Source organism: Ranitomeya imitator, chromosome 7 (genome assembly GCF_032444005.1).
Source record: "Ranitomeya imitator isolate aRanImi1 chromosome 7, aRanImi1.pri, whole genome shotgun sequence".
Classification (NCBI taxonomy): Eukaryota; Metazoa; Chordata; class Amphibia; order Anura; family Dendrobatidae; genus Ranitomeya; species Ranitomeya imitator.
Genome location: NC_091288.1, coordinates 40,129,054 through 40,147,740, shown reverse-complemented (window position 1 = coordinate 40,147,740; position 18,687 = coordinate 40,129,054). Strand labels below are relative to the sequence as shown.

Genomic DNA, 18,687 nt, shown 5'->3' with positions numbered 1-18,687 from the left:
ACTCATCGTTAGCGGCATTTGCTGTACAATGTGGAATACTCCTGGACTTTTCTTTAAAGTAGCTAAGCAAATAAAAACCCATTTACATGTAGAAATAATGGCAAAGCTAGTTCTGTTAACTTTCCATATAATAGAGAACGACTTTGTATTGGCACAGTAATCTATTAATGTAATAATATGTGAGCTGTATAAATGGTAATACACAAGACAATATGCTTATTCTTGTTGTCAGACACAATGAGAAGCTTCGGAGTCTTCGGCCATTTTGACTATTTTGCCACGATGGAGACAATGACACTAAATTGAGAATAACCCCAGTGGCTCTAAATTATGGCTTCTATGATGTTATCTGGTTGATCAGAGATAGTGGAAATCAGTAGGAACTCCTATCTTATCTTGTATCTCCGTTATCGCCATCACTGCATTTAATGACTTGATAGCACAATGTTGTAGCGCCGGCAATTGTCGGAAAGATGAGTTTAAGATTGTGAACTGAAATATGTGTGTCTGCATCACTATAAGTAATGATGATTGAGTGAAAGTGACCGTATGATATCTAGAGTTTAACACTTGGTTTGGTACAAATTCAATCAATATCTAGTGTTTATGTTTTATGTGTGTTTTTTGCAGTTTCCATCTTTAGGAAACTAACCATAAACTTCATGTTTAGAGCTGGCCATACACACAGGACTTTTTGATTTTTTATTATTCTCAGATAAATCTAAAATGAAAATTTTCTCTGAAAAAAAATCACTTTTTTTCTACAGCGTCTATGCAAATATATGAGTCTCCACGGTAACAGACTACAAACAATCTGTGTAGTCTGGCCATGTAGTCAGTGCCTTTTCTACGTATCTTATTTATTTTGGCTATTTTGATCTTTATGGCATAAATTGCTTAAGTTATTGCTTCACTACATTTGTTTACTGTCCAACCTTTTTATTTATCTAGCTTTTACTAGGACCTGGATGTGTAACAAAGGTAAAGGGCGAGGATCGTATCACCTGTTAAAAGTAGCAATCTGAAAAAGCCCCCCCCCCCAAAAAAAAACAAAAAACCCAAAGCAAGCCGTTATATGTCTATGTTGATTGAAAAGTAAAAAAGTTTACGGCTGTTTGAAAAAGTGGGGGGAAATAAAAACGTAGAAATGTAAATTGGCCGCGTCCTTAAAAGGGATAAAATAATTATGTCCCCTATTTCGTTTTTTTTTTAAATCTGCTCCTTATATACCTACTAAAAAAAAAATTAGTAAAAAAGCAGGGCGCAAATGAAAAAATGATGTCTGTTTTTTCAGAATATTTATTGTTTGTTACCCTGAGGACACATAGATGCACAGGAGATGTAGAAAGGAGCTAAAACTGGACGACATTGATTTTTTTATTTTAATTTTAGTTGCATTGGAGCAATATTAAAAAAAATGGTTGCAAAAGTAGAAATATCAAATAATAACAGAGAGATTGTATTAGTCTTCTTCACTTTGAGTGATGATATAGTTGTATGGTCAAGAGGCTTCATCAAAGTGATCTCTTGTCCAAGGCAAATCGTGAGCACAAGATATCTCAAGATAATCGATTAAAGAAATAATGCCATATTTCTAGGAAATGTAATCACTTTATGACTCTGGGGGTCCCTTTCAAACTCAAGAATGACTGGGCCGCATTTTGAGCTGTGTTCCCGCTTATTGGTCTCATTTTATTTTCAGAGGTCAAACCCTTACGATCATAAAGTGATGGCATATCCTAGAAATATGCCATCCGTCTACAAGATGGAAACAACAACATCAAGGAAAACCTGTCAGAACAATTTTACTAGTCAGTGGTCTGGCTGTATAGGTCCCAGAACAATAGCCCTATCAGCCGTTTCTGCTGCTACTGGGTCCGGGGTCAAAGGGAAACCCAGGACGCTAGGCAAATGTCTCTGCAAAGTCTTCCTCCAGTGCTACCTACTCATGCACATCCATCCCACTCATCAATGGCGGGTCCCCTTGTTGTGCCAACCTTTCTGAAACCATCCTTCCTTGCTCATCAACACTTGAACTTCCACAGGTTCAACTCTGTCCACCTTGCCTCCCTCTTCCCCTGCTCATCAATGCTGGGCCCTCTTGTCATGCTACCCTCTCTGATCATATGGATTCAGGGTGGGCAACACTGTGGTAGGGTTCCCTCAGACATAAGTGAAAAGAGGGTTTTTTGGGGGAGTGTCAGAGAAGATAACACTACAAAAAGATTCAACGTTGAAGAACCTATGGGCTGCATTCAAAAATTTGTTGTGGGACCCTGGTTGTTGACCATTTCCCATGATACCCTTAAATGATGTCAATGAGGAGCTCTGTTCTGATAATCCCCCAGGTTATTTCACCATTGTATGTACAGTATGTTTATAATTTGTTCTTACTTTTATAGGTACGTAGCGGAAGAACAACCATTTCCATAGCCCATCGTCTCTCCACGGTCCGGAATGCAGATATCATTGTGGGATTTGATGGTGGAAGAGCAGTAGAAAAGGGAACTCATGAAGAACTGCTGAAAATTCAAGGAGTTTACTTTACATTAGTCACCCTGCAGAACCAAAACTCGTTTTCAGGTAATATCTTAAGTAATAACTACTAAAGGCCAATGTTGTCTATAAAAAGGAAATAAAACTTGATTAGTTTCTAAGTATTAGTTCTCCTGCTGGGTGGATTTTCTGTTGTAAATGGTGTTAAGCCTTTTAGCAGAATTTTGCATCATTTCTCTATTATTTATCTCAGAAAAAGTTGCAGATGAAAAGCCTGTGGAGGAGAAGATGCGGACGTTAAGCCAAGGAAGCTACTATGCAAGTTTCAGGTTTGTTTGCTTTTTTTCACTGTTCTGTAGGTAGAGCGTAATCAATGTGTAATGAAATGAAAATTTATTTGTGCGTATTTTTTCTTCACCATTTTCAAGACCTTTGTTTTTTTTGGGGGCAAATAAAACAATTTTTGTTCATTTTCTAGAGGTGGAAAAGTAACCCTCATATTGAACTTCTCATGCAGCTGAGGACTTGTTACAGTGTATCAGTCTAAGACATTTTCTGTAATGTAAAAACAACAAATGCATCAATCAGTTTTCAGTCCTGGCTTTACAGATAGTCCTTGCCTCAATTATACATTGTAAAAAAAATCATTCAATCGGCTTGCAAATGTAAATGAGAATCACTGATATCAAGCAGAAGGAATAAAAAAATAAGATAAGAAAGTTTTGTAATTTGTTAAAAATTAACTGTCAGAAACTTTTACCCCACCTAACCATTATCACTATTATGTAGCCCTTTATGACAGTCAATTTTTTTGTGACCCCAAAGTGCTGATCCAGAAATAGCGTTTTGAACTTGTATCTGAAAGTGCATTGGGGACTGGGGATGCACTTACAGCTTTTTGGCCTCTTGCTGCATTTCCTACCTATAAGCACCCTCTTCTCCCTCGGCTGATTGACCGATTGTTTGCCATGGTACACTGACACAGACCTATCAATCAGCCGGGGAGGGTGCAGCTAGGAAGGAAACACAGAGTGAGGATGAGAAGCTGTAAGTGCATCGTCCTGCCCCAATGCACTTCCAGACCCAACTTCATTATACAATTGCTTGCTTCTGTAGCAGCATTTTTGGGGTCATAAAGTGATGGAATGGTATATTTTTTAAAGGGCTACCTAGACATAAATGATTTGGAGTGGGGATTTTAAATTTCTTACAGGTTCCCTTTAATATTATTACTTTTTAGATACTTCCTAACCATTGTCAAATCTGAGTAAAATGTACTGAACTGTACTACATGTACTAAAATGTGTACAGACCCAATATTTCTGAAGCAGGAGGATTTGCTAGACAGGATTTTTTTGCATTTTTTCCATTTGATTACATATCACACTCTACAGAGACCATCTCTCTTTTCTACTATACAGTGAAAATTACCAAAATTAAGTAAATATGAATATCATTTATAATGCGCTTAGTGATGGACACTGTCACGTACCTGCTTCTCAGCACGTGACTTAGAGTTGCGCCTGCAAGGGTTAATCTATCTCCCCTCACTCAGTCCAGCATTCAACCTCTGTCCTATGCTGTAATGGGAGCATAAATCACACACCGACCCAGGCCACACACCCGCTCATACACGCTGCCACCACTCACCGAACACACGGGCGATGAGTCCCGGAAATATTACTACTGCTGTCTGCCAATCATAAGGCTATGGATTCTTTTAGAGTATACAAGGTTCAAATTTAATACAGTTTTAAGCTTTAATAGAAAAGGTACAGTGCTTACAATAAAAAGGGTATAACAATATGGGAGTAAAAAGTGACATACAAATATGCAAAACAGTTATAAAAATAAACGGGAGAAAACTTACAGAAATATCTAACTTTGTAGTCTGCTTTCCACTCCCTGATGGGGAAGGGGGGGGGGGGGACGAATATGGAATGGAACTCATCAGCTTGGCTGTCCCTCGGTCTGTGAACAACTTTGTTTGTGTGTACAGTAGGCCTAATTTATAGAGTCAACCTGGAGGTCAAATTTCTAGACCAGCCTCTCAGGTTGATATTATAATTGCTTGTTTTTGACTGGACCATGGCCACTCCACCAATGAATATATTATTTTATCTGAAATTCTTTGTGTAAGTTCTCACAGATAGATAGTGTCAGGATGCAACTGACATTTCTCTTCTAAAGAGCCAGAAGGTGTGAAACGCTTCCCCTTCCTGGTTCTTCGCAAGGCCCCCTGGCGAGATTGGAGACAGTAGACTGTTTTCTCAGGATGACATGTGCTGTGACCCTTGTAAGACTTGCAGTCTCAGGACAGATGTTAAATTACTGCTACTCACACATTCATACCTATACATATTTCACTACAGACACTGTTATCTAATTTATTTAGGAAAAATCAATCAATGGACATTTAATGGAAAATAAGTGGATTTGTCACTTGACAATACAAACTGAGTACATTGTTACATAGATCACTTAGAACTGATGAGGCTGGTCTACTAGCTATAAGAAAAAATTCACGTGACAATGGCTGTATAATCCTGATATTAAAATAACATTGAGTCCCAGGATATATACAGTCTCTGCCCATCCAGCTTGACTGACAGCTGCAGCATGTATTGAGCAGTGTGAGATCTCAGCAGGGAGGCGGGACAATGAGGAGCTGTCAGGCTGAGTGAATTTAGTTGACATATTCATAAAAGATTATACACCCATTCTGACATTATTTGACATTATTTTTTACTATAAGGACAAACGGACTGTGAGATCTACATAATACATTCTGTATTGTGAAAGATGTTAACAGATCCATTCTAAGTAAACAAAAGGGGGTCTAAGACTTTTGCACAGTACATAGACATAGTCCACAAACAATCTGAGACACATTATTGCTAAGTTTTTCAATGCATACACGTGCATGTTCTCTTTTGAATTTGATGGACATGTAACTTTTTTCAGCCGCATTATTTAGCCACTAGCTATTGAACCCTTTCTACGCCCGGGTGGCGAGCATTTATATTGGTATATGGTCTCCATCCTGGTATGTGCTGCTCCATCCTGCGTCCCCATCCTGTCATGTGCTGCTCTATCCTGCGTCGCCATCATGTCATGTTCTGCACCCATCCTGCACCCCCATTCTGACACGTGCTGCTCCATCCTGCGCCCCCATCCTGACATGTGCTGCACCCATCCTGCGCCCCCATCCTGTCATGTGCTGCACCCATCCTGCTCCCCCATCCTGTCATGTGCTGCTCCCATCCTGCGCCCCCATTCTGACATGTGCTGCACCCATCCTGCGCCTCCATTCTGACATGTGCTGCACCCACCCTGCACCTCCATTCTGTCATTTGCTGCTCCCATCCTGCACCCCCATCCTGTCATGTGCTGCTTCCATCCTGCACCCCCGTTCTGTCATGTGCTGCTGCCATCCTGCACCCCTGTTCTGTCATGTGCTGCTCCCATCCTGCACCCCCGTTCTGTCATGTGCTGTCCTATTCTGTCATGTGCTGCTCCCATCCTGCGCCCCCGTTCTGTCATGTGCTGCTCCCATCCTGCGCCACCGTTCTGTAATTTGCTGCTCCCATCCATATGCCCCATACGCTGCTCCACAAAGGTTTATGGCCCCCATAAGATGCTCCATAGTATTATATGCCCCGTACACTGCTCCATAAAAGTTTATGGCCCCCATAAGATGCTCCATAGTATATGCCCCATACACTGCTCCATAAAGGTTTATGGCCCCCATAAGATGCTCCATAGTATATGCCCCATATGCTGCTCCATTATGGTTGATGGCCCCCATAAGATGCTCCATAGTATATGCCCCGTACACTGCTCCATAAAGGTTTATGGTCCCCATAAGATGCTCCATAGTATATGCCCCGTACACTGTTCCATAAAGGTTTATTGCCCCATAAGATGCTCCATAGTATATGCCCCATACACTGCTCCATAAAGGTTTACGGCCCCCATAAGATGCTCCATAGTATATGCCCCGTACACTGCTCCATAAAGGTTTATGGCCCCCAAAAGATGCTCCATAGTATATGCCCCGTACACTGCTCCATAAAGGTTTATGGCCCCCATAAGATGCTCGATAGTATATGCCCTATACACTGCTCCATAAAGGTTTATGGCCCCCATAAGATGCTCCATAATGTATGCCCCGTACACTGCTCCATAAAGGCTTATGGCCCCCATAAGATGCTCCATAGTATATGCCCTGTACACTGCTCCATAAAGGTTTATGGCCCCCATAAGATGCTCCATAGTATATGCCCCGTATGCTGCTGTGATATATATAAAAAAAATAACATACTCACCTATTGTCGCTGGGCGCCGAGTGCTGGGGGGCCTGAGCAGGCAGGGACACCGGCGCGCTGTGGGGGTCAGGTGCCGGAGTCGCTGCTAGCTCAGGCCCCCGACACTTGCTATATTCACCTGTCCTTGATCCAGCGCTGCATGCCGCTCCGTCTTCCGGGTCCTCTGGCTGTGACTGTTAAGTCAGAGGGCGGCGTGCATTAAGCGCGTCATCGTGCCCTCTGAACTGTGAACGTCACAGGCAGAGGACCCGAAAGATGGAGCGGCACGCAGCGCTGGAACGGGACAGGTGAATATAACTTATACTCACCCTCCTGTCACGTCCCTGCTGCTCCGGTGGAGATCGCGGTGTGCGTTCAGTGCTTACGCATACCGCGATCTCCTGGGAGCGTCACTCTGTGGGGTCCAGACTGCGCCGGCGCTTGTGCTTGCGCAGTCTATAAAGGCTTCGGACAGAGTGACGCTCCCAGCCTTATATTATAGATATTGACCTGCTGGTCATATATTGCATGGAATGTAGTGACGGACACAAACAGAAGAGGGTCCGTGTGCAAGAACAGTATATGGCTCCCTTTTGTGTTTGTGACAAAAACTCCTTGTTGTTCTGGAGGTTTAAGTGAATGCCTTTACCTCTTGGGCCCCTGTTGCGCCAACGGTATATCTTCCCCTGCTGGAAAGTCGCCGATACAATGTAGTTTCACAGAACAATGGAATGTGTTTCCAGCATTTAGCTGTCAGACTGAAAGGAGAATTTATCAGGTCATTACAGAAGAAAACACTCTCAGCAATAGAAAAATGGATTTGATCTATGGTAATTTACCACAATTTAGAAAGGGCAAATCAATGTAAGATGTCTCCTATTTGTAGGTCAGCTGCGTACCGCGCTCACACTTGGATTATATTAGCATGAGACGTACTTGTAAATCATACCATGACATACAACATTTTCCTGATTTTTACTAAATCGATTTTCATTTTAGAAATTTGAGATACTGCAGTAAACAGAAGAGCGGGTGCTGAAGCCAAATATCAAACGCCAGATTTCATACTTAGGAAAGAAGGTGCAGGTGTTTATTTCCCCAAAGACTCTCCTTATTACACAGAACAAATAGAGGCTGATACATCAAAATGATTACGCCAGAAAAGTGGAGTAATACACTCTGCATAATTGCAAAATGTTGGCGCAACATGGAGTTGGGCAAGAGTTTGGCAACTTTTGCCATTTTCATGCTAGCTTGAAACAGCTCCACCAAAATGGGCACAGCTGGGGAGGAACCAAGGTGGCATGGGGCATGGCTATGGCTGTGGGATGGGGCATGGCTATGGCTGCCCTTGAAATTTATACAGAAAAAGTCAAATCAGTTTTCGATTCTGTTCTTATTTCCAGGAACGTCGCACATTATCTTTGAAGTCCTCTGCAAAAGTAATGTTATTGCCAATAGTAGCTTTTATCTGACACTCTTTAGGTAGCAATGCCTTTGCATCTTTGGATTTAATACAACATTCATATCTAACAGTATTTGGATAAGTGGCCACTTTATGATCCTTTGTCAGGCTCCATTTTTGCAGTTGTTAAATGCTTTCTGAATGTCTGTGACTGAATTGTCTATACCATGTAACATGGCGTTGGGTGGTAGCTGTGGGCAAGATACTCATCTCTTACATCCCTGCATGTTGCATGAAGGTGGGGGTCTTGGCTTGGTGTGTGGACTTGTGCTGTGAACTACACCCGTGCAGGCTGCATGTAACTGTTGTTGCAGGTTTGCCAGGACCAGATGTTTCACAGTTCAATGAGGGAGACCACCATCCAAAAATAAAAGTTTTACTGAACAGGAACGTGGTATGGAATATTTACAAGAGATAGCGATTACATAGTGTTCTGAACTTTTTCTTTACAACTCGAAGCATTTTATACACAGTTTCCTCCATACTCTTCTCTATTGTTCTCTATCTTCACCTTTCCGCTTTACTACTCCTGATCCTCTATTTCCACTGTTTCTCACTGCTTCACCACAATCCATCTTTAACACCACAGTCCTACTTAGCAAGAGTCATTTACTTGTTGCACGCTTCCGCGTCTTCTTTTCCCTTTAGGGTGCTAGTATGGTCGGTAATTCTAATGCTCTGGAACTCCCACACTGGGCACGTTGCTCGGCTGAAGTACTCCGTTCTGTTTAGGCCCCTTACCTTCAAGAGTTATAAACTTGGGGCCTTGCTGCAAGGTGTCCTCTCCCAGGACCCATCTCCGGTTGATCACTTGGTCTCTTAGTCACTTCTGCTCCTGATCTCACTATCTCTTTCCTTTTGGCCTCCTCTCGCTTATGGACACCCAAAATGTGGCACTGCTCACATTGCACCTTAGGTCCACTTGCTATACATGCCAAGCCCCATCTGCCTCATTACCGTGAAGTCCTCTCTGACCTTGCTACATAGCCCCTCCATCTCTGGGCTAGTCCCAACTCTTAACTCTCACTGTCTCTGTCAACTACCTGCTTCATCAATAACAATGCAAATCATTACATATGCATGCATCATTAATGCATTACACTATTAACACTGTACATCACAGTTCACATTGCATCGCATAAAATATTGCAACAATAAACTTGATTCTTCAAAGAGAAAACATGGGCAGCATGCCCATCTCCTTACAGGTACAATCATTGGGTCACCCGTTCCATTACTCTGTTGAGATTATATAAATGATTCTTTAACTTAAAGAGGTTGTCAGATCCAAATCAATAAGTCTGCAGTTACTCTACACTCTGCAGACTCTGTGACTGCAGATTTATGAATCCCCCCCAGCGTACACACTGTGAGCTGCGAGGATTCGCTGGTTTCTGACGATGGACTGGAGGGTAGGCATGAGTTATACATACTGAGTCCTGACCAATGCGCATGGCCTCGCTCCATACACTTGCATTGAGCCAAGTCTGTTCCCCGTTTAGTGATGCGGCCAGCCAGTGGGTATATCTTACCAGAGGGCATGACCTGTTCCATACAAGTGTATATATACCCTCCAGTCCTGGGTCGGAAACTGGCAAATGCCCGCAGCACAAAGTGCGTGCCCTGGTGGGATTCATAAATCTGCATTTAAACAAGAGTGACTGCAGACTTATTGATTTGGACCGGACAACACCGTTTAATTTTACAGTGATTCTTTTAGCTGTCATATGCTTTATGGATAATAGCCCTCCTACTAGACTAGAAACATATATAACGTCATTTACTGGTAGAGTTAGATTTTGTCCATTTCTCTAGGGCATATGAGGACTCCATGTCCAGTTTCTTCTACATTCTGCATTAATCAGAAAGATTTGAGTGTTAACTTGCTATTTAAGTCAAGTTCTGTGAAAAAGCTGCTGTCGCTTGCCTTGTGTGACTTATTGTGCCTGAATCAATGCACCAACCTTGTAGTGTCTGATTATTTATCATTAAAGTTGCTGTTCCGATTCTGCACATAGATCAGATTGTATCTTTCACCTTCTGTCGGCTTCCTATTGCAGATTCTTCCTGTTCTGCATTCCATAGTGTACCATCTTTCTATAAGTGGCCTTGTGTGTGGCATCTGAATGATGCTTTAGTTTCCTTCTTCTGCAGCCTCGTATTCTCAGGCCGTTATAGGCGTTGTGTAAGGACAGGGGAGCACTAACGTCATTCTCGCCCACTCTTATTTTCTTGCGGTATTGTCCTATTGTGCGCTTCTGTCCCAAGTAGACCTCAGCAGTTAGTTTCCTTCTTGTATCACCTTATATCAGTCGCTTTAGAGCAATTCCACTCTCACCTGCACAAGTTCTTTTGTTTCCTGGAATTCATCTACTAGCCGAATCTTTACACATTCTAGTGTCTTAAATTACCCATGCACATTATATTAACATCCACTCAAGTTGCCGATATTTACGGATGTGGTATATACTCTAATGTGTATGGGGGCTCCGGAAAATTCACTGTCGGGGGAGTTAAGGCTCTTGCATGTCCAATTTTGAAATGCCGATCCTTTTGCTCTTCTGGAGATAAGCCATTGTCATAGATGTCTAACAGTGGGAGGGAGCTTAAAACCTAGTCTGTAGAGCATTAACGGAGTTCTGCATAACGTGCTGTGACAATGTTTATTTTACACTAAGCCACTGCCCTAAGCTCACCTAGTCCTCTTTAGAGGACAGAAATGTTATTGAGGCCCATTAATTTTGCCACACAGTGTGATACTCATTTCATGGCCCCAACAGTGGAGTCCACACACAATCTTATGCCCTCACAGTACATTACCTTAACTAAGTATGATCCACAAACCGCACATAGTATGATGCCCCACAGCACCCTACATATTATGAATCATGATGCACCCACAGTGCCCCACACAAAGTATGGTGCCCTTACAGTCCCCTGCACAATATAATGCAACCCTCATTACATTCACACACACACACACACACACACACACACACACACACAAACACACACACACACAGTATGATTGTCCCACAGACCCCCAAACACAGTGTGATGACCACTTTATGTAATCCCCCCCACACACAGTATGATGCTCCCACAGTAAATTTACCAACACACATTCTAATGCCCCATCGCACCCCACAGAGTATGAGGCCTCAGAGTTTCCGCACACAGTATGATGCACTCACACTATATTCCCCCACTACAGTATAATGCACCCACAGTAATTTTCCCAGCACACATTATGATGCCCCCACAGCACCCCCACAAACAATATGTGCCACACCACACCCAGTAGTATGTTTGCCACAGTGCCTCAACACACAGTATAATGGCTCCCACAGTCTCCCCCTCAGAGTATGATGCTCCTCAATCACTCATATACACAATAATGCCTCACAGTCTTCCCCGCCTTTAGCAGGAAGCCCCCCATACACACAGTTTGAAGAATCTAAAGTGGTCCTCACACTAAGTATCGCACTTGCCTGTGTGTCCTGTCAGACGTCTGCTCCTCTGGGCTACTGAGTTACTGCCCTGATGGATACCTTATGGTTGGGTGCAATGTATTTCTCAGAGCACTGTATGTGTTAGGTGAAGTGAATAGGAATATGGCTGCAACATGGCTATATATAATTATATTTTTTTATATTTTCAACCACTAATAACTTATAAGCCAATAATGGCTATTGCATGTCTGTTTTTCTTGTCATATTCCTGAAGTTTTTATCTATGATCTCTCACAGTAATAAAACTGCCCGCAAGTCATCTCTGAACAGTAATATTTCCACGTTATACTGGTAATTGTCATGTTATTTAGTTTGGCCACTATAATGAGGTTCCTTCTCTCCTATATTTGTATATTCTGAGTTTCTTTCATGAATACTGGAGGTGAGAGCTTCTGGATGACTCCTTGTATCAGTCTGCTCGCCAAGCTGTGTTCTGCTCTCTGTGTCTCAGCCCATGTCCTGTTGCAGATTTCATAACAGAATCACCAGCACTCAGACATTATTGGGGAATGAACTGTTTATCTTGGAACCGACCATTATCTGCATCATTACTACGTGAAGGAGAAATTGAATGCAAACCAAACACCCAAGATATCACAGAGTACAGACTAAACAAACTAACAATTAACACAATGCTACCTGCTGTCTGCTCAAGATAAACCTACAGTATAAGCCTGCAGCTGTTGTATACTTCAATGATAAAGAGCTCACCATTCCATCAACTTAGTTCATGACATTTCCTCCCTCCTAAATGTTCCATCTTGAAATACTGTATGAGTGGAAAGTGGAAACATTTCGGAACCAAAGCAGCTCAACCATGAAATGGCAGATCACATTGTAATGTCCGTGGTAGTGGAACCACTGTGCCGTGAACCGAGGAGAGCATGGAGGGGCGAAACTAGGTGAACACCTGACTCTTCCCTAGAGCCCTTTATGGTGGGGTTAGACTTGACTCCAGATGGACGTCAGGTGCTACTCTAGGATTGACCTTGAACACTCTGCAACTCACCCTCAAAGGAGAAGGGAGCTGGAATGGCAGGTACAGGCTGGGACGGCTGGCATACAGGCAAGCACAACAGGTGCAGGCAGGAATGGCTGGTTTACAGGCAAGCACAACAGGTGCTTACAGGGATGGCTGGTACACAGGCGGCTGGTATACAGGCAGACACGGCAGGTGCAGACAGGTATGGCTCATATGCAGACTGGCATGGCTGATATACAGGCAGGCAGATGCTGGCGGGCACGGTTAGAATACAGGAACACACAGCAAGTGCAGGAAGATAGGTACAGGCAGGTACAGAGGACCTGAGAAGTAGCAAGCGTGCAGACAACTGACATAACACGTTGCTCTGGTATCTCCCAACAGGTGGAGGTGCCTTAAATAATGTGTCTCTCATCCACTGGCTGGGGACATTTTTGATTGGTGCATGCTGTCTCTCTAAGAAACCAGGAGCACACGTGCGTGCCCTTACCGTAGTGCCCGGGGACATGATAGGCATGTGCAAAACCCTGGGAAGCAGCAGGAGGAGGAGGACGCGTGGGACAAGGGCCGGGGCAGTGAGTGAGTCGGCATCCCTGCCAATGGAGGGGAGGATGGAAAGTGTGCATTGACGACAATGCTGCACACATAATGTTGCAGAGTAAAGTTGCTGACTCCTGAGCGCATAGTGCATAAAGGTTGCCAATTCTTGTCTTTTGAATGACTGCAGAGTTCCTGACCTCCTCTAGCATTAACAGCAGCTAAAGAATTGTGCCACGGGGGCTTCATAGCATGGGTTTCTATGGCCAAACAATTACATGCAGCCATTACTTGACCAAGACACTACCAAATATCTGGTGGAGTAGGGTAAAGCCACCACCAGCGGCCACTGGAGTAATGGATGCTACTCTATCTGGCATCTGATGGATGAGTCTGGGTTTGGTGAATGCCAGGAGAGCGTTACCCGTCTGACTGCATTGTGCCCACTGTAAAGTTTGGTAATGGAGAGATAATAGTCTATGGGGTTGTTTTTCAGGTGTCTGCCTCTGCCTCTAAGTGTCAGAGAAGGGAAATCTTAATGCTTCAGCATATAAGACATTTTGGACAATTGTAGCTTCCAACTTTGTGGGAACAGTTTGGGGAAAGTCCTTTTCTGTTCCATGACTGTGACCCTTTGCAGGAGGTCCATGAAAGCATGAATTAGGGAAGAACTTGACTGGCCGCACAGAGCCCTGACCTCAACCCCATTGAGCAACTTTGGGATGAACAAGAATGGAGATTGCAGGCCAGGACCTCTCCTCCATCATCAGTGTCTGACCTTGTTGAATGGGCAAAAATTCCCATTTCCTCCAAAATTGTGTAGAAGAGTGGAAGCGGTTTTAGCTGCGAAGGCGAGAACAACTCCATATTAACGCCCATGGATTTAGAACATGATGTCATAAAAGCCCCTGTAGGTGTCATGGGTAGGTGTCCTGATACTTTTCCCCTGTATATTACAAAGCTTTGTATAGTCACGTGCAGTTAGTGTACAATAAGCAGACGTTACAGAACATCACTCATGCCTCCTGTTCAGATTACGAATATTAATTATGAATAAATAATGATCCTCTGCCCTCTGTTATCATGCTGCCCTGCAGTCAGCTGCATTTCATTCAAGGTCTCTGCTTTCAGATCTACGTCTAGAAAGTATTATATTTGACATCATACACTTATTCTATAATATATATGTCTTACAGGAACTCCATTCGGCTTCGTACAAAATCCCAGCTGTCTAACGTCTTCCCCGACGCCTTGTCCGGTACTGTGAATAAGTCCCCCGGTCTGGAAGTTAATGATATTGATGAATCTGAGCCCCTGGATCAATCACAGTCCAAAAAGAAGGTATTGATGACGCAGCCACACGCCTTATGTATATCCAGTTGCAGGGTGGTTTTAAACACCGTGTACCGAGCCTGACGTACATATCGAAAAGTGATACTGTCATTGCTTTCTGAAGTGCATTGAATCAAATCTGTCAGCAGGTTTTTCTATATAATCTGTTGTAGGGACTCAGATCCTGATTCCAGCGATGTGTCACTTGCTAGGCTGTGTGCTGCTGTTTCAATAAAATTAGTATTTTATCAGCAGGGTATTATCGCTGCAGGACTAGATGTCTCGTGCCTCCTAGTCCAAGTCCGCCCGCATTACTGATTATCAGCTTTCTGTCAATATATACTGTACACAGAAAGCCGTCAACAAGTGGTATACACAGCTCAGCGCTCCGCGAGCTCTGCTAGAGTTACAGCAGAGAAAACAGTGATTTTATCACAACTGTTGCACCCAGTAAACTAAGTGACATATCGCTGAAATCAGGGTCTCTGCTCCTACCTCATGCTGTTGGCTTGATGCAGTATTTTTTTAAAGTGCAGAAACGCTGGGATTCCGCACTTGAAAACACAACTGCACTTTTTAAATGTGTTTTTCAGGCTCCTCAACGAAGCCCATTGGAAAATATGCACCAAAAAAGTACAATTTAACAGTGTCTATAAACACACACGAAGCAAACAGTGAACTAAAAAAAATAGGGAGAAAAAGTATAAAATAATGCAGCAAAATTGTATTTATCAGCACAGATTACTATTTTGATACAGACACCACTCATTGACAACTTTACACTGTACATTGGCAGAAAGCTGTCAATCAGTGATGCGGGCAGGGTTACACAGGGCAGCAGGACTACATGGCAGCAGACTAGTCCTCTACTGATAATCTCCTGATGATAAAACACTGATTTTATTGAAATAACAACAAGTAGCCAGGTAAGGTGACATATCGCTGGAAACAGGCTCTCTGCCCCAGCGTCATGCTTCTCTCAGATTAAATAGTCAATAACCTGCTTACAGATTGCCCTTAATCCGGTCTGGTTATGCTAAAAACCTCTTGCCTGTGACAATTTTACAAATAGTGAGCACTGAAGTACCAGATGTGACCAGCAGGTGGCAATGCAGAGATCACATTTTCAATAATGACATTATTATTATTTCTTATAGTATTTTGCTATATATTCCTGAATGCATTATTTTAGTAATAGATATTTGGCATCAGGGAAATAATATTGTCTTCATCAGTATAGTTATAGTTGGCCGGAACCCATATTTTGCCTTGTAATTGATTTATTTAGGAAATTACTAAAAATGCTGAGTGGAGATGAGCAGATCGATTTGTGGGACTCCGGTTCTGACCTGGACACTTTACCGGAGTCCCGCGATTCGATCTGCTCATCTCTATTGCTGAGTAATAATTGATCATGCTGTATGGTGCTCTTTTCCTCATTTATGAGGTGCAAGCCACAGGGGCCAATTTCCATATAATGCAGTAGTGTAAAGTACCTAGAGGGGAAGTTTTTTACTTGTAGGATTGTCCATATATTCAATGTCAGAGTCGCCACAAAAATGACGAAAAAGACGCCAAAGATGCTTCAGAAAAAAACTCCCCTGGCATATTCCTGAAGGGTCTTACTATAGCAAAAACTTGGGGGTGTACACTGGAGTCACATACCCTAAGAGAGCACATTGTCCGGCTCCTCTGGAGGCTGCTAATCTGCCATGAGAACCAAAGGATAGCCATTAGATCCCATCCAAAATACGCAGTTTTGGGGGACTTTGCTGTATGAGGACCTTAAAGGAGTTTTCCATTACTGGTCAGCCTTTTATTAAGGAGCCCAAATAAGTGAAAGAATGTTTTAAAAAAGATATTCAGTTCCCGCCTCCATACTCAGCCTTAGTGCTGCTTCCTGTACCGATTCCCTGACATCAACATCTTCTGGAGGGGGAGGATGTGTCACGTGAGCACTGCAGACAATCAGCGTTCATATTTCGTCCAAGCGGAAGAAACGTCATAATGGACAACTCCTATAAGGTTTCCCTTTTGCCAGAGAGAACCTTTACGATCTCCTTATTACTGGACTTGAACTAGTTAACTTAAAGGAGTTGTCTAGGTTAGGCCAGGTTCACATTGTGTTCCCCCAGTCCGTTAGACGGACTACGTTACACCGCGGCATAACGCGGTGTAACGTAGTCCGCTAGCGCCGCCATTGACTCCAATGTTGGACGCATCGCTAGCGCACGCCCACAATGGGCGTGCACTAGCGATGTGCCGTCATTGAGTGACGGACCCTAAGACGCGGGCTGCAGCATTTCCGGGTCCGTCACTGCTAGCGCAGATAGAGCTAGCAGATGCTCTATCTGCGCTAGCGATGTGCCAAAGTCGGCACTTGCGTTACAGCAGCCCGTTTAACGTATATGTTGAACGGGCTGCTGTAACGCAGTGTGAACCTAGCCTAAGGCACAAATGTCTCCTCTATGTGACTGCAGACTTGTGATTCCTCACATCATGTATAGCATGCACTGTCAGGACTCTCTGGTGCCAGCGGCGAGACTAGGCGGTCACGTGACTGCAAGTATGTAATATGCCTACTTCTGGTCACATTCCAACTAGCCTTGCGTGGCATTGCTCAATTCACTTGCATTGTGTGAGGTTGTGCATGTCTAGTCGGAATGTGGCTGGGAATATATATACCTCATGACTGCTCGCTCCCTGTGCCTGCACTAGAAAATCCTGACAGTGTGAGTTATGCCCGATGTGAGGATTCGCAAGTCTACAGTCACATAGAGTGAATGATGCAGATTTTCTTTCCAAACCTGGACAACCACTTTAAGCCTCTCTCTACACTTGTGATTGTGACTGCAAACCATGTGATTTTATCTTTATGATTACTAGAATAAAAAGAACAAGAAGAACCAGAAGAATGTAGTAATGAGGATACTGAAGTATAACACTCCGGAGTGGCCATACCTTGTTTTTGGATCCATAGGGGCAGCCATTAATGGAACTCTTACTCCACTTTATGCTGTTCTGTTTAGTCAGGTGCTGGGGGTAAGTAATGACACAAAAAATAGCACACAATTACACAACTGTCATCATTAATGTAAGTTCTTTCCGCAGTCTTGTGAGCTGGAATATATTTCTGCAATATGTAAAGGGGGAGGGCATGTACTGTAACCATCAGAATAATGGCGGTAAACTCCATGTGAAGTGTGGCACATTTTGTCTATATATTTTTTTTGTTGTTTTTCAGACTTTCTCATTGGAAGATGAAGTTCAGCAGACCAAAGATATTAATGGGATCTGCGTCCTGTTTGTCATTATCGCAGGCATGTCGTTAATTACCCAGTTTTTACAGGTGAGTCTGTAACAGAGTATTCCTGTTTCTTAAGCTGGAGCAGGGGTGGGAAATCTCAGGCCCGAGGGGCATTTATGGTCCACGATGACCTTTTCTCCAACTCCGAGCAGATTTCAGGTGACCACAAGTCCACAATACTTGGGCCAGCAGCTGTGTTTTTGCGACCACCGGCCTTTTAATTTCTTCTTGCTCTGTGAGTACATGCAATCAGCGCTCACTACTGAACGCTGAGGCACATGCAATGAAAGATTACGTCCTGACACCAGTGCCAGCGTCAAGACTTACTTTGTGGGAAGAATTACACAGTTTGTACGCCTACAAACGATGGCTACAATAGCCAAATGGGCCTTGGCAAAAAGAAGGTTCCTCACCCCTGAGCTAGGGTCACACCAGCGTATTTTCTCTCATCTGAGAGAACCGGGCTGATTATGCCAATCACATTCTGATCACAGTGTGATCTGAACTTCTCGGATGTGAAGTAGGTGGAAAAAAAAAATTCTCCATTTTGTCAGTCCATGAAAATCTGATTTCACTCAGATGTCATCCGAGTGAGGTCCAATGTTTCCCACGTACTCATTGACTTGCATGGCCGAGTGTGATCCAAATATTGGCTGCAAATTGTGCATGCTGTGATTTTTTTTTTCCTCGGATAGACCCTGACCGAGGAAAAAACTGGAAATGTGCTTGGCCCCATAGAATAACATTGG

General features: G+C 43.3%; 1 protein-coding gene across 1 annotated transcript in view; it reads left to right on the top strand.

Annotated features, from left to right (window-relative positions):
• The window catches only part of LOC138644553 (bile salt export pump-like), a 121,465-nt gene that overhangs the window by 76,003 nt on the left and 26,775 nt on the right, over positions 1–18,687 (top strand). Inside the window, exons 16-20 of the mRNA XM_069733084.1 lie at positions 2,403–2,583; positions 2,750–2,825; positions 14,496–14,640; positions 17,518–17,673; positions 17,876–17,980. Coding sequence (XP_069589185.1) covers positions 2,403–2,583; positions 2,750–2,825; positions 14,496–14,640; positions 17,518–17,673; positions 17,876–17,980 — 663 coding nt within the window. The remainder of the gene's footprint in view (positions 1–2,402; positions 2,584–2,749; positions 2,826–14,495; positions 14,641–17,517; positions 17,674–17,875; positions 17,981–18,687) is intronic.